Source organism: Oncorhynchus keta, chromosome 26, assembly GCF_023373465.1.
Source record: "Oncorhynchus keta strain PuntledgeMale-10-30-2019 chromosome 26, Oket_V2, whole genome shotgun sequence".
Classification (NCBI taxonomy): domain Eukaryota; kingdom Metazoa; phylum Chordata; class Actinopteri; order Salmoniformes; family Salmonidae; genus Oncorhynchus; species Oncorhynchus keta.
Genome location: NC_068446.1, coordinates 31,129,516 through 31,156,227, shown reverse-complemented (window position 1 = coordinate 31,156,227; position 26,712 = coordinate 31,129,516). Strand labels below are relative to the sequence as shown.

The following is a 26,712-nucleotide window of genomic DNA, read 5'->3' as shown; positions in this document are numbered from 1 at the left end:
TTTCTATACTGGTCCCCATGGCAATCGAATCCACAACCCTGGCATTACAAGTGCCATGCTCTACCAACTGAGCCACACGACCCAGCTAGCAGGCAGGCCCAAAGCTGGCCCATTAATCAGACTGTCTGCCTGCTTTCTGGCCCTCTTTCCCTTAATCATCCTACCTCTCCTCTCCCCCTCCTTCATCCAGGAACTCCCAGCCAGGTACAGGGAGGAGGGGAAGAGAGAGGGATTGATCATGTACTGTAACTAGCCACCGCTGCGCTCTTCTTGAGACTGCTGTGTAGACCCAGCAGGACCTGACCAATTTAGAGATGAACCAGGAGCTGGAGCAAGATGAAGGGGGAATATTTCATTTAAGCTGGGGCTGTGTGCCCTCACCGTAAAGCTACCCTGATCATTCTTTCGCAATTGGTTTTAATGCATGAGCCCATGCATATGATGAACGAGCACGGCTACTGTGCTAATAGTAAAGCAAACTATAGTCGTTACTAATAAGTGCTGCGTCAACTGTGGAGCTGGTATATGCAGCAGGTAAATGGATATATTAGTAATGTGTGTCAACGCAGGGTACCTGGATCTCTCTGGTGCCGGTGAACATCTCCTTCAGACTGCTGAACACCTGTTGGACCAGATAGTGAGAGGCGTCCCATACGTACTCCTGCAATCACAACACAATCTCAATGGCAGGACAACGCATATATCCAAATCCAACACATGTATATTTATTTATAGGCACATAATCAAAATGAGTAAAAGAGCAAGCACAGAATCCAGAGGAACTCCACAAGGTAAATGATGTGCTGTTCCATAAAATAATTCCTGGGTTGATTTGAATAGGGAGGGTTGCATTGTAACAAACCACCTCGCAACCCCGAACTGTTCACACCCCTCTTGTTGGCAGAGAGAAAACCTTTGCAGTTTTAGAGATGCACTATGCAGAAATCGCTCCGCCATTTCCTGGTTGCTACAATTCTAATAGTTTGCGTAAGTATAGTGTAGAGAATCATTGTACCATCTAAACCGCTGTGAAATATGTTTTCCATAACCAAAAATATCGTCTTTTTAGCTGTTTGAAGATGGTGTACAAAACTGAAAGTAAAAGACTCAAAAATGAAACTTAATAGGAAGCATAGAAATAGCTTCATAGACTTGCATTCAATGAGAATGTATTTATTTTATTTATTTAACTAGGCAAGTCAGTTAAGAACTGGTTGTGTCCCCCAAAAAGTTACATATTGCCTGCAATTTTACATGCGTGTTCATATGATATCACGAGTCGAATCCCGAATCATATTGACCCCATTCTGGGTCTGGATCCAGCCTGCGGTCAGCCTATTGAGCATGGCTGCAGTAGATTATGACAATCACCATTTTTATAGGTATCAACGATTTTGGTGCAAAATTCGACTGAAAAGAAAAGGTATAAGTTCTTGATGATATTGCTGCGCTCAACTAAAGAAGTATGAACGTCACATTACAGTGCTTTGTGAACGTCGCATTGGGGTGGCAGGTGGCCTAGTGGTTAGAGCTTTGGACTAGTAACCGAAAGGTTGCAAGATCAAATTCCTGAGCTGACAAGGTAAAAATCTGTCGTTCTGCCCCTGAACAAGGCAGTTAACCCACTGTTCCTAGGCCATTTCCAATATGGCTGCCAAACAACTGCATTTCAATGGGATAAGGCGGTTTTCACAGTAATAAACATTTACCGCTACATTGTTCCCAGATTCCCGTTTCAACTAATGAGACAATTTCCCTGGCTGTTAGACGGGAAACACGCAAGACAAAATCAGATTAGGTTACTACCGAATTATAATAGGTCTGTGTGCATGTGAAGCATCTAAAGAATAATAAAATCAATGGCTAATATAGACAGATACAGTTTAAGACGTCTCACAGCCGTCAGTATGGCACATTTCTCGTAACACAGTCGTATGTTATAGGAGATGATTATGTGATACTATTCATCCAGAAAGGCCACAGTGAGTGACATCAAAAACTGTCAATTACATAGATGACTGGTAGGCCGTACCTTGGGGAAGTCATCAACCTCCTTGAGCCTCTTCTCTATCTGGAGGCGTCCTCCGTAGCGCGTCACCCCGTACACCACCGTCATCACAGTCTGCTTCACCACCTTCCTGCTGATGAAGCCCTCCAGCACCTGGGCGATCTTCAGACCCTTCTCTGAGTCCCGCGCACGGAACTCCTCCACCTATAAAACACACAGAGCACCAAACACAGTCTGACTGTCATCTTGTCCAAAGGGAACCGCACGGACTCAAAAGTATCATACATTAACTCTGACAGTCCCATAGTATAACATGGGAGCATAAGAGAACCACATTGTGCTGCAGACAGTACATTGATTTAGACTGCCAGTGAATGACTCAGTTATCACACATCGGACTCAACGGGCCAGTGGCTTTAGCAGCAGTTTGCTGTATATCCTGTACAGAACCTGCTGTAGTAGTTCTACAAGTGAACAGTCTAAATCAATGAACTGCAATCACCTTAAAGACACACCAGGTGTATCCTTCCTGTAAACATTGTTGCCTTGATGATTGGTGCCCTGTATGTACTGGAGGTGTTTGTCCTCCAAGACTCGGAGCGGAGCTGATTTCATCAGCTGCTTTCTAATAAGCGCTCCTCTGGGGTGGCTGGACAATGGAGGTAGGAGAAGGGAGCAGGAAGCGCTGCCACAGCAGCATTCTGAAAGCAGCTCAGCTCATCGAGAACTCATCAGTGTACTACACTCCAGCTAAACGCGACTTCATGTTTTGGGCTTTTTTTTAATCACAGCATAAACGCTCTCCGCTCTCACCGGTGCTTAAATCAAATGGTCTCCCATCTAAAATATGTAGCTTGGTCAGAGCAAAATCCTTGGGCTGTGCCTTCAGCGCTGCAGTGACTGGGGCTCAGGGAGGCCTGGGGCGAGAGGTAAAGTAAAGCCTGCTCTGACTAGTCTGAGGAGAGCAGGTGCTGTTATTGTAGACTGTGCTCAGTGTAAAGGAAAAAGTACACCGTTGTTCCCTAGGTATCCAACCACCCAGATAAATAAATTAGCAAAGCTCGATAATGAGACACTCTTCAAGTACAACATTATGTATTAATTGATAAACTACGGATTTCAGCAACTGTTTCAACCTTGTGTGTTAATTCTACATTATAGGTGGTAGGGGCAGGGCAATACAATCACCCAGCCACTGCCCACTGGCGCCCTCTGGTGCCCAGGCTGACTGACCTGCTGTGCCACCCCGCTGTAGACATCCTGGGGCACCTCACAGGGAATTAGGTTCACAGAGGTGGCACCGATCACATCCCGACCCAGGGCTGCGTAGTGCTGGAGACCATTACACGAACCATCCTGAAGGGAGGAAGGAGGGAGTGAAGAGAGAAATATAAGACACTTTTTGGGGTTGCAAATAAAAGCTTAAATCGAGGTCATAGATGAGCCCTGAAGAAGCACAGACAGATGAGGTCAATGAGCTGCTCAACTCTACATAGCTAGAGCCCAACCAACAGAGAGGTTAACTGATGTCTGAACACACTGTTTAGGATGGATCAGACAGGGCAGTGACTGAGCACAAAGTCAAGTGACATAACAACCATTTCCCCAAAATGGTGTCAGGGGAGCTGTTGCCTTGTCAACTTTTCATGAGGCCTCTAAAATAACAGTATAGCGCGTAAGTGAGACACCGCGTGTTCAAAGGTTCTCCAATGTACAACCTCTTGAGGGGAGCTAAACAAAATGGACCCCTAGACCCTAGGAGTATGCAATATAGCAAAACTTACACCTATTCTTTCAGAGGGTAATATGGAGCTATGACCGTATTGCATATACCTATCTAATCCTTTCCGATCTAAATGGACGGTCAAGGGGCGGGGGTTAGAGGTCAGTGTCATTACCTGATGCACAGGAAAGTGGGAGATGAAGTGTGTGGGGTCAGGTGATCTGACAGCGTTGGCTATCTCCATACAGCAGGCCAAGGCTTGCCAGGGTTCATCTGCATTCTGCCACCACTTCTTACCCTGCAGTGGAAACGCACACACAACCACAGACAATACAGTATCAGGTACCACAGATCAATGGTTAGATTATCTCTCAGTGGGTAGAATATTACATCCACAATCTTGGAGCTGTAACAGTATGATAATAAACAGGACACATTGTTAGCAGACTGACGTTGAGGGGGTTGTCTGCAGAGTCCAGGATGTCGTCCATGATTGTGTTGGCGTACTCCAACCTGCCGGCCAGCGAGCTGCGTTTCTTCAAGCCTGTCAGGTTGACCAGGTGGATCTTCAGCCATTTCAGACCGCCCGGCCCCAGGGGCTTCCCCTCCGCAAACACCAGGATGGCCCTGGTCACATCGCTGCCCAGGTGGTTGAAGTAGGGCGGGCACGGGTACGTCCGCCCGCGGAAGTCCATGTTGTGGGGGAACCAGAAGACCTCGTCCCTCATGTGGTTGGCGATGGAGAGTTTATAGAGGGCGTCCATCCTGAGGCTGTGCATCTCACTGCACTTCTTCTTCGCCTTGACCAGCTCCCTCTTCAGGTGGGCCTTCTCGGCTGAGGAGTAGGTGGCCAAGTCCTGCTGGCTGTAGCGGAGGATCTTGGGGGCCTCGGAGTTGGGCGGCGGGATGTCCAGCTTCTCATTGCCCTTATCGTTGAAGATGGAGATGATGATGTCTAGCAGGGGCTGGTTGATCCTCCAGGCCGCGTTGCCCAGCTGGTTGAGGGAGTCGTGCACGGCATGCAGGTCAGCGTCCTGGCACTTCTCCAGCAGGATCTCATGCTGGTTGGCGCCAACCACCGTGCGCATCATCTTGGTGGGGGTGAGGAGGTAGGCGCCGAACTTGGCCGAGGTCCAGGGCACGGGCGGGCACAGCATGGGCATCACGTAGGAGTCAAAGGTCAGCGTGGTCTCCATGGCGTCCTGCTGCATCTGTGTCAGGATGGGGTGCGGCTTGATGAAGCCGACCTGCAGCCAATCACAACACGAGAGATCCAATTACATACATGAAATACAAAAACACAGGTACAGTACCAGTCCAATCAAATGTCTGCTCAAAAGCAGAGCTGAACGTTTTAATTAAGCTTCAGTAAAACAGGCAGCCTTATTTGCTGTGACAACGCCACCACATTAACCATGGCTTCTGGTGGAGAGCGCATGCGGCTGATTTATTTCCTGACTAAGTGTAATTGTGATGATGTAAACACTGTGGTTACCAGCTAAGGCATCTGGTTCATAGCAGTTTTAATCATGTGTGACAGCTGGAGACTAATTAGCTACTTCCTGAAACCACCAACCAAACCCACAGAGAGACACAGCATTGTAGAAAACGTACTGTATAAACCAACAGTGCAGTCTAACACACACAGAGACAGAGAAAGACAACAGATTCAGTCCTTATATAACAAATATAACAGATATAACAAATCCAGTCCATTAACCAGGCAGATATTCCATGAAAAATAAATGAGAGAAGCATTGTGCAGCCTAACAACTCTGCATGCTGCAAAAGTCATTAGGCTGCACCCCTGCTGCCCTACCCTCTACCCCCCTGAGCCAGCACAGCAGAGGGAGGAGTGGCCAGAGACCAGCTATGAAACCCACAGCGGATTGAGATGCCGGCAGGCACTTCTTTTACACCAGGAACGAGGCTCAGAGGACAAAATAGAAAGTGTCTTCATTTCCTTGTCAGTTATCCCAGGGCAATCAATCAGCCAGCCAACAGCTCTGCATTGGCTGTGCAGCATATACAGTGACACGGCCTGTACAGAAGTCAAGGAATTCATAATTGTTACGCTTTGCGGAGCAGCGCAGAGCTGTTGAGTAGAAAATTGACTAGGAAGTGAGTTCGTGTTTATACAGGACCTCCCGCCCCCACCTACCGTCAACCAATCAAGTCAATGCTGAGCAATACAGAGCCCTCCGCATTATAAACAGATGTTGGAGGCACACAGCGATGTGGTATGGAGCAACTGCATCACACCCTCCATACGGAGCCTCCGACCACATTTACGGACAAAGCATAAATTGTCTTTTAGTCAACTGCACCGCCGTCCACTCTTGCAGGGAAAGCGGTTTTATTATTCATATGCTTATGAGCCCAGACCGTGCAGGCAGAGAGCATAATATGAGGGAGCTGGGCTGTGAGAGGAGAGCTGAATAGAAGACATAGCAGCTATAACAGATAGCCCTTTTCGAAAACCAAGGTAGCCTGTTATGTTATGGCACCTTCTCAATGCTGCACTAACTGATTTCGCTCATAAAATGTCGATGTGAAGACTAAGTCATGACACCAAAATGAGATGTCACGAAAATGACCCGAAGCCTTAAATCTGGTGAAAGAAATTACTGGCATAAATCACTTCAAAATGTAGTATACGATTTACCTGTTTGTTACTGCGGAAGGTGTACATGTGGTAGAGGACAGGGATGAACTTCCTGTCATTGGCAGGGTTGAGGATGTCGCTGTTCACCTTCATGTGCTTGACCATGAGGTCCACCAGGTAGGTGCCCAGCTCCACCACCACCGTGTGGGGCCATTGGGTGTTGTCCCCCAGCAGGGAGGGACCAGAGCTATGCTCCGCCTCCAGCTTCCACCATCGTTCCCTAGGCAATACGTCAAAATCCTGCACCGCACAGTAAGGAAGTTCTTTAAGTCAAACAGTAGGTCAATGATTTAATAATTGCAGGCAGACAACAACAAAAAATAGATAAAGACCAGATGTGGGTGGAAGAGTGACACACAGAAATAGAATGAATAGAATGGGCTTAGAACCTCTACCGCTGACAATATGACTGGTAAACTCATGGGTACACTCGCAATGGCTGCCTGCCTTGTGATGCAACATTTCTATGGTAATGTAGAATGTTTATTCAAATGATGTTAACTGATGTGGCTCATGCTATGGAATGCATTTTTAGTAATGTCAGTTGAAACAACAAATCACAGCAGATATTGATGGGTACACTTCCTGCTTTGATCCAATGGGTACTAGGCAAACTCGCAATCGCCACCAGTCCACCCATTATGCCATCATTGACGTGTATGGGGACGCCTGTTCTACTCATTCTATTTCTGTGGAGTGTCATACCTTAGAGTCTTTGGCTAGTAGCTCAGCATATTCATTGTAGATATGGCTGAGCTTGTCCACCATCTGGTTGTGGCTCTTCATGCGGATGCAGAACTTGTTGTGGACCCGGTTTCCCAGCTCCTTGGCCAGGATGTGGAGAGACTCCCCACTGGGTGGCAAGTTAGACAGACTCTGACAATGACAAATATCAACATTATTAGGATCATCTGTATTTCATAGCATTACATTTGATATCAAGCTACAAAGATGCTAAATAAACCTGACGTTAGAAGTCTAGATACATCAGAGGTCTAAACAAGTCAAGGTCCAACATACTGCTGGGATGCAGTGGGCTTTCCCCGAAGGGTTCAAACACAGAACATTGTGGAACGCCAAATTAAACGTTACAACGTTCATATCATTTGTCAACCAGCTCAGACAATGATACCACTCAGAAAAATAATAATTAAACCAACAGAGATACAGTATCTGCATTGAGTGTACAAAACATTAGAAACACCTCCCTAATATTGAGTTGCACACAAGGTTTCGAAAGCGTTCCACAGGGATGCTGGCCCACGTTGACGCCAATGCACAGTTGTGACCAATTATCTGGATGTCCTTTGAGTGGTGGACCATTCTTGATGCACACGGGAAACGGTTGAGCGTTAAAAAAACAGCAGCGTTGCAGTTCTTGACACAAACCGGTGCACCTGGCACCTACTACCATAACCAGTTCAAAGGCACTTCAATATTTTGTCTTGCCAAATTCACGCTCTGAATGGCACACACACACACACAACCCATGTCTCAAGGCTTAAAAATCATTCTTTAACCTGTCTCTTCACCTTCATCTAAACTTATTGAAGTGGATTTAACAAGTAACATCAATAAGGGATCATAGCTTTAACCTGATCAGTCTATGTCATGTTTTGTACACTCAGTGTATATGACCCAAGGTCAGAGAGAGTTGAGAGGATGAAGTGGGTTATATAATAATAAAAGCTTTATACCTGGATCATGATGTCTACATAGTCCTTTTGGTCCATCAGACAGAGGTAGGGGTAGAGGCTGAGTCTGACGGCCTTCGGGGTGATGCTGGCCAGGATCATATTGCTCTCCCTCAGGGCCCCAAACAGGGCTTTGTGCCAAACCATCCGCTGCTCCGCCAGCAGAGTCCTCTGAAACATTCACATGCACCACCATCAGCACGGTAATACTGCATGGTACTGTGTGGTTCTGGTGGACGAAAACATAAAGTATGTTCCATAAGCAAGTTCTGCCTTAGACCCACTTTGGATATGAGTTCAAAGTTGATGTCAAGTTAAACAACAAACACCTTATAACTTTCATTTGGACTCGACTAGTTAGCCAATAACCGTCTGTGGTATTCAGCATGTGTTCCAATTTATATATTGTGATCGAACAGAACAGGTCTCCAGCCAGGTTGTGAAACTGGGTCAACCCTCTATCTAGGGGACTGTCATATTGCCTGTCCATGCCAGGAGGAGAGAGCCCAGCTGACACAGAGCAGATAGGCTGACCTGGCCTCTAGATGACTTCGCACCCTCAGGAGAGCCCCATCAAAATACATTATCATTCTGCTGTACATTATCATTCTGCTGTACATTATCATTCTGCTGTACATTATCATTCCGCTGTAAATGTTGCAGAACCACCAGGGACCCTCGTCCTCCTGCTCCCAGTCTGAAACACTGTCTGTAGATGCAGGGAGAGTTTAAACTGTAAATGCCTGGCCCCAGATCACTGAGATAACAGGAGAGACCTCAAAGCATTACATTTAAAGTTTTGACTGATGTCTGGAGACAAACTTGACACTGACATTAAAAAATAAAATAAAAATCAACATAATGAAAATATGATTTTGTCATTGGCAAAGGATGAAATAAAATTCCACCCCTTCAATGTAAAGTGATTTGAGATCCTATACAACTCCAATAATTGCTCATTTCAGGGCCATTAAAAACAAAATAAAGTATAGTATATTTCAGTGTGTCTCTATCCCATACAACTATAGTAGTATATTTCAGTGTTTGGCCAGACTATATGTCTAGGTGGGTGGGGCAGTTGGTTTACCATCTTGGCCATGTGTGGGGTAACAGGCTTCATGGCCTCCACAGAGTGAATGGTGATGGTGCTGGCCTGTTCCATGCTCAGCTGACGGCTGAACCTCTCCCGCAGCTCCTCCAGGCTGAAGGCCAACTTGGGGTACTTAGCATCTGCCCTCTGAAACACACACAGGTCAGATGGTTCAGAGAGGCCATACACAGATAGGGTTTTACAGGGAGAGACTATCACATCACAGGAGAGAGACACTGGAAGGGAGCATACATTAGACCTAATGTCTATTATCAGAATCAATATTAGATACATTTAGATTACTCACATAGCTATTTTGGAATGCGTGTGTGCACATTCGAGCGTGTTTGTCCAGTCCTAGCCAAAAAGAGGGTGCGTCTGTGTATTCTGAATAATATGAGTGTGTGGTGATGGGGAGGGTTCGGTCAGGTCAGGGTGCGTCGCTGAGTGCGTGTTGACAGTGCAGTCAGCTGCCAACACACAGAGCATTACGCAGCCTTAATTACTAGACCAGGGATTATCAACTAGATTCAGCCGAGGGTAGATTTTTTCTTTAGCGGATAGTCAAGGGGCTGGAACACAATTACAAATAATTTGTAGACTGAAAATTGACCGCAAAAAGCCCAAACATATATAATATTTGACTAAACCATAATCTCAAAACTTTTCTTACATTTGTATACGATCGCATACACTCAGTGGTCAATTTATTAGGTACACACCCCTGTTCACACACGCAGTGTCTAGGGTTCACGGAGAATTGTGAAACAAAAAAACAAAAAAAACATCCAGTCAGCGGCAGTCCTGTAGGCGAAAACAGCTTGTTGATGAGAGAGGTCGAAGAAGGATGGCAAGAATTGTGCAAGCTAGCAGGCGGGCCACAAACAGGCAAATAATGACACAACATTGGTGTGCAGAACGGCATCTCGGAACACACAACTCGTCGGTCCTTGTCACGGATGGGCTATTGCAACAGACGACCACACCGGGTTCCACTCCTATCAGCTAAGTCGGTAAGTCAGTACTGTGACTCAGTTGGTAGAATATAGCACTTGCAACGCCAGGGTTGTGAGTTCAATTCCCATGGGGGACCAGTACAAACAAATATCTGAAAATGTATGTAAGTCACTCTGGATAAGAGAGTCTGCTAAATGACAAAAATGTGTTTTTTACCTAAAAGAAGTGGTTCCAGTGAGCACGTGATCAACACTGGACAATTGAGGAGTGGAAAAACATTGCCTTGTCCGACAAATCTCAATTCCTGTTGCATCATGCGGATGGCAGAGCCAGGATTTGGTGTAAGCAGAGTGCATGGACCCATCCTGCCTGATGTCAACAGTACAGGATGGTGAGGGGAATGTTTTCCTGGCACATGTTAGGTCCCTTGATAACAATTGTGGAACACGTCCATGCCCTGAATAATTCAGGTTGTTCTGGAGGCAAAGTGCGGGTCCGACCCGGTGTACCTAATAAACTGGCCACGGAGTGTATACCTCTCTATTATGCGTGGGAATACTTTCGAGCTTTTGGAGCTGATGTGCTGGTGTATTTGCACCCCCCAACAGTTGCTCAGAAAACTTGGGGTGCCAAATAAAATCACCCGCAGGCCAAATTTGGCCAGTTGGGGAACCCTGCACTTAACGCTTAGTCTGCTGCCAACACACAGAACATTACCCAGGCTTAATCGCTAGACATTCAGCGCCACAAGACTATAAAGTAAACAGATGGCTCATTGTGCTCGACGTAATAAGGTGTAGTCACATCTGTGTGCTCCAATTACTGTGGACTGGTACCTTAACTGCTTGGCATTTAATTTCCGAAAAATCAAATGATATAATTTACAAAGGAGTATGAAAATTCCTGTGTTTACATCTATCATTTGATGTTTTTTTCATTTAAGGTCAGTGTAGTTGTGTCTGTCTGTCTCTGTCTCTGTGTGTTTGGTGCTTCGAGTGAAGGCACTAAATGGACTAAGGCAGGCCCACGCCACCATTCCCCATGTGCCTGCAGTCACCTGACAGAGAGAAATAATGAGGACACGAGGGCCCAAACTAACACAAACCAAACCCGGAGCCTCAATTAACAGCCAGTAGCTATGCAAATTTAACATCCATCCAATCACCCTCCCACGGCCAATAAAAAAATAAATATGCTTATACTGCATCATTACATGCTGCTGCTTTAAGCTTAACCCTCACCAAAGGTCTGGCTGGCACCCAATTAAAAAGCTCCTAGAAAGTGGCGGCACATATATCTCATTATATAAACACACAGCTGGCTAAGTGGTCCAGCGAGAAGGGTAGTGAGTAGGCCTACATACTGAGAGGGCCTGTGTACTTTTACATGTTGTGATTTATTATTGAAAGAGGGCGTCCGTGACCTGTGCAAGGACATCTGGGATTTATCAGGTAACACCTCATTGAAGGGTTGATGTACGGTGTCTCTTTATTAACCCGGGAGACACAGGAAGAGACACTAAATATGTCCGCAAAGGAGAGGCCGCTTGAAAGGCAGCGAAAACAAAGCTAAAGGTTACGCGGGAGATAAATCACTTCGTCACTGGCTCGAAGGCACTAAAGCATGGCACAATACTAGTCTTAATTAAAGAGCCAGTTTTGCTGCTGAGGAACTACAGTATATACACTGATGTATTTGGACGCATACATTTACATTTGAGTCATTTAGCAGACAATCTTATAACATTCTGTTTCAGTGCATCTGTGGCAGTTCATGCTGGGCCATGAGAGAGGACGGAATAATAAGTATGTTCATGTGTATTGTTGTTTGCGTGTGTCAGACGCTTGTTTCTGCCCAGGGGCAGAGATTGTCCAGAGACGGAGCAGAGCCAGCATGGCTCGGAATGGGACAACTACCAAGCTTCCCTCCCTTTCCTTCTCGCTCTCTCTTCCAGCTAGGACCCCTGGCAAAGGCAAAGGCCATAGATCAAGTGCAGTAGGGAACCAAGATTAATGAGTTAGCTCATAATGATAGAAATGAAATATCCCCCTCACAGGAGAACACAGCGTCTCCAAACACTAGATCAAACTGCATTTCTGCACATCCAATTTGCAAATAGTACCTAGTATACCTTTTGTCCAGGTAGAGTATTAATATTTATATATATATATATATATTAATATATAAATATGCGTGTGTGTGTGTGTGTGTAGTTTCTAATGTATTCTAATGTGCAGTTTCGACTTCCCGTGAGACGGTGTTATGAAAACTTGGCACGGAGTTAAAAAACAACTCTCCCTCTCTCCCCCCCTCCCCATGGTGCAAGCACAGCTAAAAATACATCCTGTATGGCAAAAATGCTGTAAGTGAATCATGTGAGAAAGCATAGCAGCACCACTTAACCCTAACAGAAATCCCACTATGCCCTCAGACGAACCATCAAACAAGCGTCAATACAGGATTAAGATTGAATCCTACACCGGTTCTGACTCTCATCGGATATGGCAGGGATTGCAAACTATTATGGACTACAAAGGGAAACCCAGCAGCGAGCTGCCCAGTGACACAAGCCTACCAGATGAGCTAAATGCCTTTTAATGCCTGCTTCGAGGCAAGCTGTTCAGGACAACGGTATACTACTGTATATCAAGACCACCATAGTCCCTGTGCAAGCAACACAAGTTCTCATTTGCAACTGCGACCTGAAGCATAGCAGTGTGAACAGACAACATGAGAAACAATTAGCAAGTCAATAACACAGTAGAAAAAATGGGCAGTCTATATACAATGTGTGCAAAAGGCATGAGGAGGTAGGCGAATAATACAATTTTGCAGATTAACACTGCACCAGCTAGGTGAAAAAGTTCAGGACAACGGTGTGATAACGCTCTCGGTAGCCAATGTGAGCAAGACCTTAAAACAGATCAACATTCACAAAGCTGCAGGGCCAGATGGATTATCAGGACGTGTACTCAAAGCATGCAATGACCCACTGGCAAGTATCTTCACTGACATTTTCAACCTCTTCCTGACCGAGTCTGTAATACCTACATGTTTCAAGCAGACCACCATAGTCCCTGTGCATAAGGAAGCGAAGGTAACCTGCCTAAATGATTACCAGCCCGTAGTTATCACATCAGTAACCATGAAGTGCTTTGAAAGGCTGGTCATGGCTCACAACAGTGACATCCCAGATAGGCTGTTGAGTCTGCCGAGACCCACTCCACAATATCATCACATACTTTAGGGACCCGTGATCGCCCCTGGAACAGATGCAGTGACCTGTTTGATGACTCTCAATCACACTCCACACTGCCCTGTCCTTTCCTGGACAAAAGGAATGTTGAACAGGCTTTTGTAGTAATGTGACAATGGTAGATAGTTTCAGAAATAGTTCACTGACTTTGCAGCTCTTTCAGTGCCCACAAAGTTCAACAGGCGGAAGGCATGGCCAGCCGTTGAAGATGTTTTCGATAATCATGGATTTATCGGACTCTGGGACTAAACACAGGATGCAAACTTCTGCCTCCCTCTGCACGGGGCTATTCGATGGATCCTTTTGATGGGCAAGGGCTGTATCTGTTCTTGGTTCTGCATTTTTTTAGACGGGCAGGTGGTAAGGGTAGGCAAAGGCAACATCCAGGACCTATATAGTAGGAAAGAGCAACATGGTGTCCCTGATTTGACTGAACTCTGTCTGCAGAGGAAAGCCCCCAAAAAATTGTTAAAGACTCTAGTCACCCAAGTCATAGACTGCTCTCTCTGCTACCGCACGCCAAGCGGTATCGCCGCGCCAAGTCTAGGACCAAAAGGCTCCTGAAGAGCTTCTACCCACTAGCCATATGACTGATCAAATGGTTAAACCCCCCCACACACACACTTCTGCTACTCTCCGTTTGTTATCTATGCAAAGTCACTTTACCCCTACCGACACGTACAAATTACCTCAACTAACCTGTAACCCAGAACATTGACCCCCTGTATATAGCCTTGTTATTGCTATTTTATTGTGCTACTTTTTTAAATTCTTTTTTTTTTTTTTTACTTTCTTTAATTTGGTAAATATTTTAACACTTTCTCAAACTGCATTGTTGGTTAAGGGCTTGTACATCCCAGATACCCTAGACATTTCAGACTGCACAGATGACTCTCAATCATGTTGTATTGACAATGCTGTTCACTGACATGTGACAAATAAAGTTTGATTTGGTTTTAATTGCTCCTGTAAATGTGTTTTATTTATTTAACCCTTATTATTAGGTAAGTTGACTGGGAACACATTCTCATTTACAGCAACAACCTGGGGAATAGCTACAGTGGAGAGGAGAGGAGATGAATAAGCCAATTGTAAACTGGGGATTATTAGGTGACCGTGATGGTATGAGGACCAGATTGGGATTTTAGCCAGGACACCAGGTTAACACCTCTACTCTTACGATAAGTGCCATGGGATCTTTAGTGACCACAGAGATTCAGGACACCTGTTTAACATCCCATCCGAAAGATGTCACCTTACGCAGGGTCATGTCCTCAGTCCCTGTCATGTTATTTTTTTAGACCAGAGGAAAGAGTGGGATGCAGGGTGGTATGCTGCTGGATACTGCACCATGATTACATGGAGATTGTTATAGGACAAACATGACACAGTCCAACCACTGCTTTCAGAGAGCCCTCCAGGCCTGGGGCGAATTTATTTATTACGCTGATTGTTGCGAAACCGTTTACTTCAAACGGAAACGTTTTGCAACAAAAAACAAGTTTATATTGCTCAAATTCAGGTAGGTCCCTCCATGTTTCGTTCAATTTGCTCAGTTTGGTTCATAAACGATAAACGTTTTCTGTTGCAAGACGTATACACCCCTAGAAAAAGCACGTTATGTGTCAGACTGCATGGCTGCATGACAGCGAGAGGGACAGAGAGACACATTTCTGTCTCCAACAATGGAAAGAGTGTTCTATTCTATTTCATTCTCGTTCAGTCACTATAGATTCAATAATTATTATATTTTACTCTATTCATAGTAAATCATTTATTAGATGTATATAGCACTTTTCATAATAGATCTCTCAAAACGCTTCATAAGCAAAAAAACTAACAAAAAGGACAGGTCTGGTCAAGCAATAAAAGCCAAGCCTCTACATTGTGCATCCTCTGCAGATGGGTGTCTACTCTACTCATATGTTGACATGTGTCCTACCTCTGTGTAGAAGTCTTTGACCAGAGGTGAGGAGCAAGTGTGCAGGACAGTGTTGATGCTGGGTTGAAAGTCTGGTTCCACGGTGTGGATGGCCCTCAGCACCATGTCCCTCTCATCCTGCCTGAACACACAGAGTCTAAACAGCTCTTCCACACACAGGCCATCCTCTTTCATCTGACGCAGGACCCTGAGGACAGACAGGAAACACAATGTCAGAAACAAGGTAGTACAACACCTCGATCTAGATGCAAGTACTCCACTACAAAGTTGCATTTTGCATATTTCTTTCAAATAGCCATTACTTACAGATGAGTGCATTGGGGATGGATAAAGGCAATGGATGGATTACAAGTCTTGATAATCTTCTGGTAATATTATATTAATTGCTTGAAGTAAAACGTTAGGCATGTACTTTCATCAGCATAAAAAAAAACATAGAACTTTTTGACCTTGGTCTTCAGAAGGTGAACAAGGCCTAATGCCGGATCTAGTTTACTGTGGCCCCATGGTGACTTAATTATATTTAAAGCACCTCGGCTCCGATATCATTATGCATGGCTTTATTATGCTGATTGACAATGCCAACATAACAAACATCATTTTTGGAAACATCAAGGCAGTCCACAGACCGGTCACAGAGCACATTGGTGTAATTTTAATTCAAATGATGGTTATCCTGAGACTCCACACCTGCCATGACTGGACTGTTGAATTCAGGAGATAGCGATGTGCACACAGCCAGTGGGATACAGAATGTAGTGTATGGAGCGACAACTGAAGCTGACGAGGGATTGAGGAAACTAAGGCCTGGCTAATTCAAAGCGGCCCGTTGGATAACCGATGGAGCCTTTGGGAACTAAGCAAGAGACAAAGCTGAAGTGTACTACTAAGCTAAGTCAACCTGAATGTCTGAGAAGAGGCATGTTGTGTGTCAGACAGCATGGCCGCATGGCATGCTGGAAATAGTGTTCTGTTCTATTTCATTCTATTCCAGTCTAGTTACTATAGATTCAATAATTCATCTATTTTACTCTACTCATGGGATTAAACAATTCTTTTGAAGCTTTATTTAACTAGGCAAGTCAGTTAAAAACAAATTCTTATTTACAATGACGGCCTACCCCGGCCAACGCTGGTCCAATTGTGCGCCGCCCTATGGGACTCCCAATCACGGCCGGTTGTGATGCAGCCTGGATTCAAACCAGGTACTGCAGTGACACCTCTAGCACTGCGATGCAGTGTCTTAGACCATGATGAGGTGAGTCGTCTACCCTACTCTACTCTGGGGTTGAGGTCAATTGCTCCTATATGTGACTGTTTCAGAGCACTGTATGAATGCCATCTGTCAGTAGGAAGGAAAAGTTATGCTGTGGCATGTGATGTGTAACACCTCGATGTAACCCAGAGACAGAGGGCCCTGGTGGGCTTATGTGTTACCACTGCCCCCTAGTGGAGTAAAACAGAATACTGCGACACTGACAAAGCAAAAGGGATGAGGTATTGGAGGGGGGAAGATTTGTCATCAATGAGAGAGTATTCCTTTGCCCTCCAGAGCTTTCTGTAAGACAGTAATTAAATAGCATTCACAGAACCAAACGGAATCCTCAATGTTTGTGTCACCCTGATTTCTTTGCTTGTTTTGGTATCGTTAAAGTACTTCTGGTCGGGAGCGACAGATTGGATTGGCCATTAAAGACTCCCTGTACTGTTTAAAATGTCATTTTCTCAGTGTCTCTTGAACAAAGAGGGGTTTAGGCCTTGTGCTCTCAGTGTGGTCTGGAGGAATAAAGAGACAGGGGCGGGGATTACACTGCTATCAGCTCACACAGCGCAGATCAGGACAGGGAGCTGACAAGGGTACACGAAGAAGCGAGACCGAGAGAAAGCTGAATTGTGTAAGCTGAAGATAAACTTTAGTTCTGTAGGAATGAGATGTGCTTTAAAAAAGGATGCTAGCCGCCAGGCACAGTGCCACTGTGGACAATGGAAACCACATCAGGCCAGGAGATACAGTACAACGAGAAAGAGGGGACACTGGAGACAGAAAGAGGGGGAACTGGAGACGAACAGGGGAAGGGGAGGAAGAACAGTGTGCGAGAAAGATGTCATGGCTGGGCTGAAGAGTGAGCAAGAGAGCACCACCGCAGAACAACAATGTCATTGGTATCACCATGATTGATGGATTCAAACAAACTGCAGTTCTACACAACAAGGCTAGAAACCAAATCTGATAGTCTGTGTCATGAATACCATTACCAGACAATTTTTGCTGATTTATTTTTTTTTAATCTCCTTTTGAATGAATTAGGCTAACATTCTAGTCAGCATATTGACATGGACAAATTGAGTTCCACCAAGCCTCCAAACAGACTGTTATTTCCTTGTCCAATAATCATAATCAAATTACTGACAGCAGGTTGTTAACAAACAAACACATACAGTATCAATCACAATCCATTTGGCCTGACTGAAATCCATTTGGCCCGGTCTCTGTATAGTCAGCCAGCAGATTGTCCTGGCCTACAACAGATAGGGACATTCATTAAGATATAGCGAGGTCTCTCTCCCTCTCCCAGGACTAGGTCTATATTAACATTTATTTTGACAGGGAGTCATGCTGAGACCATGGTCTCTTTCACAGATGAGCCCTGTAAACACATCAATACACATATCAGTACACACAATGTGTGCCGCCATGCTAAATGTCATGCAATAAATCTGTCTGGAGGAAGCATGCAGTACCCGACACCACCACTGACCTAAACGCAATATCACTCAATGGAGACTTCCCATTCAGGATGCCTGCCTAGCGCCTCCTCACTTCCAGGAAAGATACTTCACTTTCACCCATAAGACCTCTCCACACACAGCTGGCCCACGTGCACACACAGCTGGCCCACGTGCACACACAGCTGGCCCACGTGCTCAGCCCTCATAAAATACCCCACAACAACAACATATTACAGGAAATATAAATGGCAGCATCCTCTAGACTAGAGGTTATTGAGTGACCAGGTGCTAGACTGGGTAGAAATATTGATGATCTCATATTTAAACAGTGTTGAAATCCCAGTATCTCTAGACACGCTCGTTAACACTGGATCACAGAGGAGGCTAGAATAAAGAGAAATATGAATTGCAAAGCTAATAGGAGAGTCTGACATCTAGTGGGAAACTCAGGTTACAAATGCACTGGCCATCTAGTAATAATCATCCAAGACCACAAAGAATTCTCTTACACATTTAAAGCAGTCTAAGCATTGTTTTGCTTAACAGTCAGATATTATCATATTTACCTAATGTCAACAAGTTCCAGATTAACCTAGAGTTACAGTTTTTAGTTAAGTTCTGTAAATGGCTGTCTGTGGGTTAGCCTACCTGTTGATGACCTTTGGAGAACAGTTAGGGGTTCTGCCCATGCACTCCAGTGCAGCACAGTAGGAGGTGAGGTTAGGCTTCAGACCTGCCTCTTCTACCAGAATGAACATACGTCCAATCTGGTTCAAAGAGCCCTGCAGTTGTCCACATGGAGAATAAGGAGGTAATGCATAATTTAGAGACTTGTGTAGACAATGTATTAGAATTATAGAATTCTAATACAAGAGCAGCACTTACCTTCTTGGCCCAGACCCTCATCATGACGTTGTAGAGTCCTATGTTGAGCAGGTTGCGTCGGCTGATCATGCGGTGGTGAGTGAGCAGGAGGCGCTGGGCTCGGTCAATGTCGCCACAGAACACACAGGCCTCCAGGTAGCAATGCACACTAAGCTGGACGCCCTCGTACATCCTAGCTACGCTGTTATCCTGCACGAGCTCCGGGCTGGCAGACATAGCCCACTGGTTAAGCTTCCTCTCCAACTTCTCCACCTCAGCTAGCTCCTGGGCCTTGGCCTCCGTCTTCCTCTCCAGCTCAGCCAGCTCCTGGTCCCTGGCCTCAGAAAACTCAGGAGCCGGCTCCTTTGAGGCTTTCCCCTTTCCTTTGGCTTTTCTAATAGGCACAGTTGCAGCAGCAACCGGGGGACCTGCAATAGTGTCGGCTTGGATAGCAGTTGGCTCTTGGTTTTTCAGAGTCTTGCTCTTTCTAGAGGTCAATGCAGTCTTTTTCCCAGCTTTTGTCAATATGTTTTTTTGTGCGGTACCTGGCAGCATCAGTTTTCCTTTTCTGCTTTTCACAGGTTTATCTTCTATGCCTAGCTTCAGGTTCAGTTTCTTTGTTTTAGTCGTCTTCTCCTGAATCAGTTTCTCCATCCAGCGGGATTTGGAGGCTGAAGCATCTTTGCCCCCTCCCTTACCAGTCTGTCCCCCTCCCTTACTAATAGTCTGTCCCACCTTGGGCAACTCAGTCCTCCCCCCACAAACATTTTTGTGACTCTTCCCTGAAGAAGCCCCTCTCCCCGACTTGGTAGCATTGACAAATTGTACCTTTGCATGTTGGACATCTAAAACAATGTCAGATTGGAGTTGCTGGATTCTGGCCTCAAGTACTGGAAAAAAGAACGGGAGAGAGAAAATACTAGCATTGTGATATAATAGAAAACAAACATGTAAAAGCATTTGAGGGATCACATGCATGATAAAAGGAATTTATTACATACCATCTAATAGCCGAGATTGTTCCCATACTCGTTTTTTCCCATCCTCTTTCTTTGGGATCAGAGCTGAGAAATGTCTTCGTTGTGATGTCCATGGTGGATCTGTAAGAAGATTGTTGTGAGAATTACTATATACAGTGCCTTGCAAAAGTATTCATCCCCCTTTGAGTTTTTCCTATTATGTTGCATTACAACCTGTAATTGAAATGGTTTTTAAAGGGATTTCATGTAATGGACACACAATAAAATAGTCAAAATCGGTGAAGTGAAATAAATAACTTGAATAAAAAAATTATCAAAAATCCTAAATGGAAAAGTGGGGTGTGCATATGTAAAAAATCAAATCAAATTATATTTGACACATACACATGGTTAGCAGATGTTAATGCAGGTGTAGCGAAATGCTTGTGCTTCTAGTTCAGACAATGCAGTAATAACCAACGAGTAATCTAACCCAACAATTCCACAACAACTACCTTTTACACACAATTGTAAAGGGATGAAGAATATGTACATAAAAATATATGAATGAGTGATGATACAGAACGGCATAGGCAAGATGCAGTAGATGGTATAGAGTACAGTATATACATGAGATGAGTAATGTAGGGTATGTAAACATTATATTAAGTGGCATTGTTTAAAGTGACTCGTGATACATTTTTCCATACATTTTTCCATTATTAAAGTGGCTGGAGTTGAGTCAGTATTTTGGCAGCAGCCACTCAATGTCAGTAGTGGCTGTTTAATAGTCTGATGGCCTTGAGATAGAAGCTGTTTTCAGTCTCTCGGTCCCTGCTTTGATGCACCTGTACTGAGCTCACCTTCTGGATGATAGCAGGGTGAACAGGCAGTGGCTCGGCTGGTTGTTGTCCCAGTTGCACAGGTTGGGGTCGAGACCCAACTTGATGATGAGTTTGGAGGGTACTATGGTATTAAATGCTGAGCTGTAGTCGATGAACAGCATTCTAACATAGGTATTCCTCTTGTCCAGATGGGTTAGGGCCGTGTGCAGTGAGATTGCGTCGTCTGTGGACCTATTGGGGCGGTAAGCAAACTGGAGTGGGTCTAGGGTGTCAGGTAGGGTGGAGGTGATATGGTCCTTGACTAGTCTCTCAAAGCACTTGATGACGATGGAAGTGAGTGCTACGGGGCTGTAGTTGTTTAGCTCAGTTAGCTTTCTTGGGAGCAAGAACAATGGTGGCCCTCTTGAAGCATGTGGGAACAACAGACTAGGATAAGGGTTGATTGAATATGTCCGTAAACACACCAGCCAGCTGGTCTGAGCATGCTCTGAGGACGCGGCTGGGGATGCCGTCTGGGCCTGCAGCCTTGCGAGGGTTAACACGTTTAAATGTTTTACTCACGTTGGCTACAGTGAAGGAGAGTCCACAGGTTTTGGTAGCGGCCCTTGTCAGTGGCACTGTATTGTCCGAGCAAAGAGGTTGTTTAGTCTGTCTTGGAGCAAGACATCCTGGTCCGCGACGGGGCTGGTTTTCTTTTTGTAATCCGTGATCGACTGTAGACCCTGCCACATACCTCTTGTGTCTGAGCCGTTGAATTGCGACTCTACTTTGTCTCTATACTGACGCTTAGCTTGTTTGATTGCCTTGCGGAGGGAATAGCTACTGTTTGTAGCTACACTGTTTGTATTCGGTCATGTTTCCGGTCACCTTGCCCTGGTTAAAAGCAGTGGTTCGCGCTTTCAGTTTCACGCGAATGTTGCCATCAATCCACGGTTTCTGGTTTGGGAATGTTTTAATAGTTGCTGTGGGTAAGACGTCGCTGATGCACTTGCTAATAAACTCGCTCACCGAATCAGCATTTTCGTCAACGGTGTTGTTCGCCGCAATGCGGAACATATCCCAATCCACGTGATCGAAGCAATCTTGAAGCGTGGCATCAGATTGGTCGGACCAAAGTTGAACAGACTTGAGCGCGGGAGCTTCCTGTTTTAGTCTCTGTCTATAGGCAGGGAGCAACAAAATGGAGTTGTGGTCAGCTTTTCCAAAAGGAGGGCGGGGGTTATATGCATCACGGAAGTTAGCATAACAATGATCCTGGGATTTACCAGCCCTGGTAGCACAATCGATATGCTGATAGAATTTAGGGAGTCTTGTTTTCAGATTAGCCTTGTTAAAATCCCCAGCTACAATGAATGCAGCCTCAGGATGTGGTTTCCAGTTTACATAAGAGTCAAATAAAGTTTGTTCAGGGCCGTCGATATGTCTGCTTGGGGGGGAATATATGCGGCTGTGATTATAATCAAAGATAATTCTCTTGGTAGATAGATAATGTGGTCGACATTTGATTGTGAGGAATTCTAAGTCAGGTGAACAGAGGGACTTGAGTTCCTGTATGTTGTTATGATCACACCACGTCTCGTTAATCATAAGACCCCTCTTCTTACCAGAAAGCTCCTTGTTTCTGTCGGCGCAATGCATGAAGAAACCAGCTGGCTGTACCGACTCCGATAGCGTGTCTCGAGTGAGCCATGTTTCCGTGAGGCAAAGAACATTACAGTCTCTTATGTCTCTCTGGAATGCTACCCTTGCTCGGATTTTATCAACCTTGTTGTCAAGAGACTGGACATTGGTGAGTAGTATGCTCGGGAGCGGTGCGCCCGTCTCCGGAACTGACCAGAAGGCCACTTCGTCTGCCCCTTTTACGGCAATGTTGTTTTGGTTCACCGGCTGGGATCTGATCCATTGTCCTGGGTGGTGGGCAAAACAGAGGAGCCGCTTCGGGAAAGTCGTATTCCTGGTCGTAATGATGGTAAGTTGACGTTGCTCTTATATCCAGTAGTTCCTCCCGACTGTATGTAATAAAACCTAAGATTACCTGGGGTACCAATGTAAGAAATAACACGTAAAAAAAATCAAATACTGCATAGTTTCCTAGGAACGCGAAGCGAGGCGGACATCTCTGTCGGAAGTAGCACGTATTCACCCCCTTCGCTCTGAAGTCCCTAAATAAGATCTGGTGCAACCAATTACCGTTAGAAGTCACATAATTAGTTAAATAAAGTCCACATGTGTGCAATCTAAGTGTCACATGATCTGTCACACGATCTCAGTATACATACACCTGTTCTGAAAGGCCCCAGTCTGCAACACCACTAAGCAAGCGGCACCATGAAGACCAAGGAGCTTTCCAAACAGGTCCGGGACAAAGTTGTGGAGAAGAACAGAGAACCATTAAATCCATTTTTAAAAATGGAAAGAATATGGCACCACAACAAACCTGCCAAGAGAGGGCCACCCACCAAAACTCAGACCAGGCAAGGAGGGAATTAATCAGAGATAAAACAAAGAGACCAAAGATAACCCTGAAGGTGCTGCAAAGCAGAGATTGGAGTATCTGTCCATAGGACTACTTTAAGCCGTACACTCCACAGAGCTGGGCTTTATGGAAGAGCGGCCAGAAGAAAAGCCATTGCTTAAAGAAAAAAATAAGCAAACACGTTTGGTGTTCGCCAAAAGACATGTGGGAGACTCCCCAAACATATGGAAATAGCTACTCTGGTCAGATGAGGCTAAAATTGATATTTTTTGCCATCAAGGAAAACACTATGTCTTGCGCAAACCCAAGATTACTCATCACCCCGAGTCACCATCACAACAGTGAAGCATGGTGGTGGCAGCATCATACAGAGGGGGTGTTTTTGAATTTGCAGGGACTGAGAAACTGGTCAGAATAGAAGGAATGATGGTGCTAAATACAGGGAAATTCTAGAGGGAAACCTGTTTCACTCTTCCAGATGATTTGAGCCTGGGACGGAGGTTCACCTTCCAGCAGGACAATGACCATACGCATACTGCTAAAGCAACACTCAAGTGGTTTAAGGGGAAACATTTAAATGTCTTGGAATGGCCTAGTCAAAGCCCAGACCTCAATCCAATTGAGAATCTGTGGTATGACTTAAAGATGGCTGTACACCAGCGGAACCCATCCAACTTGAAGGAGCTGGAGTAGTTTTGCCTAAAAGAATAGGCAATAAAAAAAAATGTGATCACCCATATTGTGCCATTAATATTAGAATGTTTGGAGCGTAGCCATAGAAATCCATGTAATGAGGCAGCTATGTTTTTGAATTGTAACTTAAGTGAAATAAGTACCAAATTGCATACAATCCAAAAACATAGGATTTCTATGGCAACGTTCTAATATTAATGGCACAATATGGGTGATTTTTTTAAACAATAGTTGTAGCTTCTGATAAGCTAATTGACATCATTTGAGTCAATTGGAGGTGTACCTGTGGATGTATTTCAAGGCCTACCTTCAAACTCAGTGCCTCTTTGCATTGACATCATGGGAAAATGAAAATAAATCAGCCAAGACCTCAGAAAAATATTGTAGACCTCCACAAGTCTGGTTCATCCTTGGGAGCAATTTCCAAATGCCTGAAGGTACCACGTTCATCTGTACAAACAATAGTACGCAAGTATAAACACCATGGGACCACGCAGCCGTCATACCGCTGAGGAAGGAGATGCATTGTCTCCAAGAGATGAACGTACTTTGGTGCGAAAAGTGCAAATCAATACCAGAACAGCAGCAAAAGACCTTGTGACGATTCTGGAGAAAACGGGTACAAAAGTATCTATATCCACAGTAAAACGAGTCCTATATTGACATAACCTGAAATTCCTCTCAGCACGGAAGAAGCCACTGCTCCAAAACCACAAAAAAGCCAGACTACGGTTTGCAACTGCACATGGGGACAAAGATCATACTTTTTGGAGAAATGTCCTCTGGTCTGATGAAACCAAAATAGAACTGTTTGGCCATAATAACTGTTTGGCCATTATGTTTGGAGGAAAAAGGGGGAAGCTTGAAAGCCAAAGAACACCATCCGAACTGTGAAAAACGGGGTGGCAGCATCATGTTGTGGGGGTGCTTTGCTGCTGGAGCGACTGGTGCACTTCACAAAATAGATGGCATCATGAGGTAGGAAAATTGTGGATATATTGAAGCAACATCTCAAGACATCAGTCAGTAAGTTAAAGCTTGGTCTTCCAAATGGACAAATGACCCCAAGCACACTTCCAAAGTTGTGGCAAAATGGCTTTAAAAGCCCTGACCTCAATCCTATAGAAAATTTGTGGATGTAACGGATGTGAAACGGCTAGCTTAGCGCTAAATAGCGTTTCAATCAGTGACGTCACTTGCTCTGAGACCTTGAAGTAGTTGTTCCGCAAGGGCTTTTGTGGAGCGATGGGTAATGATGCTTCGAGGGATGACTGTTATTGATGTGTGCAGAGGGTCCCTGGTTCGCGCCCGGGTATGGGCTAAAGTTATACTGTTACATGGGCAGAACTGAAAAAGCATGTGCGAGCATGGAGGCCTACAAACCTGACTCAGTTACACCAGCTCTGTCAGGAGGAATGGGCCAAATTTCACCCAATTTATTGTGGGAAGCTTATGGAAGTCTCCCTGAAATGTTTGACCCAAGTTAAACAATTTAAAGGCAATGCTACCAAATACTAATTGAGTGTATGTAAACTTCTGACCCACTGGCAATGTGATGAAAGAAATAAAAGCTGAATTAAATAAATCTACTATTATTCTGACATTTCACATTCTTAAAAAAAAAAGTGGTGATCCTAACTGACCTAAGACAGGGAATTTTTACTAGGATTGAATGTTAGGAATTGTGAAAAACTGAGTTAAAATGTATTTGTCTAAGGTGTATGTAAACTTCCAACTTCAACTGTATTTACCCTAGAGGTCAAAGTTCTGTTAACCTGAATTTACCCGAAAATGTGTCTGATGGATAGTTGTGAATAAAAACTGTCCAATGATTAAAGGGTATAAACTAGCAATATTTTGTTTTATACTGACATTTTCTCATAGGTTAAAATCCCTATTGGAAAAAAATAATGGGATGGAGGTGCGAAAAAGTGATAACACACAGAAAGCTAACCATTGCTGCACTGCTCTCACACATTTTCAAACTCTTGGGACATGGATCTTTTTTTAAATCACAGAGACATGACGGCCCAAATCTGGGGGACACGGCTCATGAACAAAATGTGCCATTTCAAAACATTCCAACTCATAGGTAAATGGTTGACTTGAGTCAAATCATTTGCCATTTGGTATGGATTAGCAACGTCTTAAAAAATAAATGCATATATATTGGCATTTATCAGCCAACGACCTCTGATGTCTAAGTAATGTAACCCATGATGATAGCTAGCTAACTGTTTCTAAGTTCACTAACTAACGTTAGCTGGCTGCATGGCTATACAAATCGCGACAGGATTTAGGGGGTGGCTGGTCAGTTAATGTATCTAACGTTTATCATGCATCATTACAAACAAGCTGTATACATTGAGACATATCACAAGTGATATTCAGCGCGCTTTCCAGGTCTGACAACACTGTCTGAAATATGAATCCTGCATGCTTGAGCAACCGTCCCGTTGACTTAACAAGTTAGATAGCGCAAGGGACAACAACATTTACCTGATATTCGTCTTCCAACGTTATTCCGGAGTGTAAGAAAGTAGTGGCAATGGCCAGCATTTGACACACGACGAACACTTCTTTCCAACAATATTAGACCACTCAGACACTTCGGTAAGGCACACAGTCTCAATAGCGACATGTTCACATAACTGCACAACACTTCTCCACGCTAGGCTGCCATCTTGAAAAAGACAAAGCTAATCGAACACAAAGGAGCAGAGTGTAGGCAAGGATAGACGACTACTAATACATCGAAGAGTAGATTTAGAAACAAGACAATTATGTGTTATATGTATTGAAAGGAGTGT

General features: G+C 44.6%; 1 protein-coding gene and 1 non-coding gene across 2 annotated transcripts in view; both read right to left on the bottom strand.

Moving 5' to 3' along the window:
* LOC118359249 (DNA-directed RNA polymerase, mitochondrial-like) overlaps positions 1-26,712 on the bottom strand; it is a 39,247-nt gene extending 12,535 nt beyond the window's left edge. The window contains exons 1-14 of the mRNA XM_035737667.2: positions 26,402-26,712; positions 19,931-20,029; positions 18,951-19,819; positions 18,714-18,847; positions 15,336-15,522; positions 9,178-9,327; positions 8,094-8,261; positions 7,102-7,272; positions 6,397-6,636; positions 4,184-4,978; positions 3,907-4,029; positions 3,242-3,364; positions 2,033-2,212; positions 575-661 (exon numbers count right to left, since the gene is read on the bottom strand). Of these exons, the coding sequence (XP_035593560.1) occupies positions 575-661; positions 2,033-2,212; positions 3,242-3,364; positions 3,907-4,029; positions 4,184-4,978; positions 6,397-6,636; positions 7,102-7,272; positions 8,094-8,261; positions 9,178-9,327; positions 15,336-15,522; positions 18,714-18,847; positions 18,951-19,819; positions 19,931-20,029; positions 26,402-26,543 (3,468 nt within the window). The 5' untranslated portion in view covers positions 26,544-26,712. The remainder of the gene's footprint in view (positions 1-574; positions 662-2,032; positions 2,213-3,241; positions 3,365-3,906; positions 4,030-4,183; positions 4,979-6,396; positions 6,637-7,101; positions 7,273-8,093; positions 8,262-9,177; positions 9,328-15,335; positions 15,523-18,713; positions 18,848-18,950; positions 19,820-19,930; positions 20,030-26,401) is intronic.
* Positions 10-82, bottom strand: trnat-ugu (transfer RNA threonine (anticodon UGU)). Its single transcript has one exon. It is a non-coding gene; the product is annotated as a tRNA-Thr (tRNA).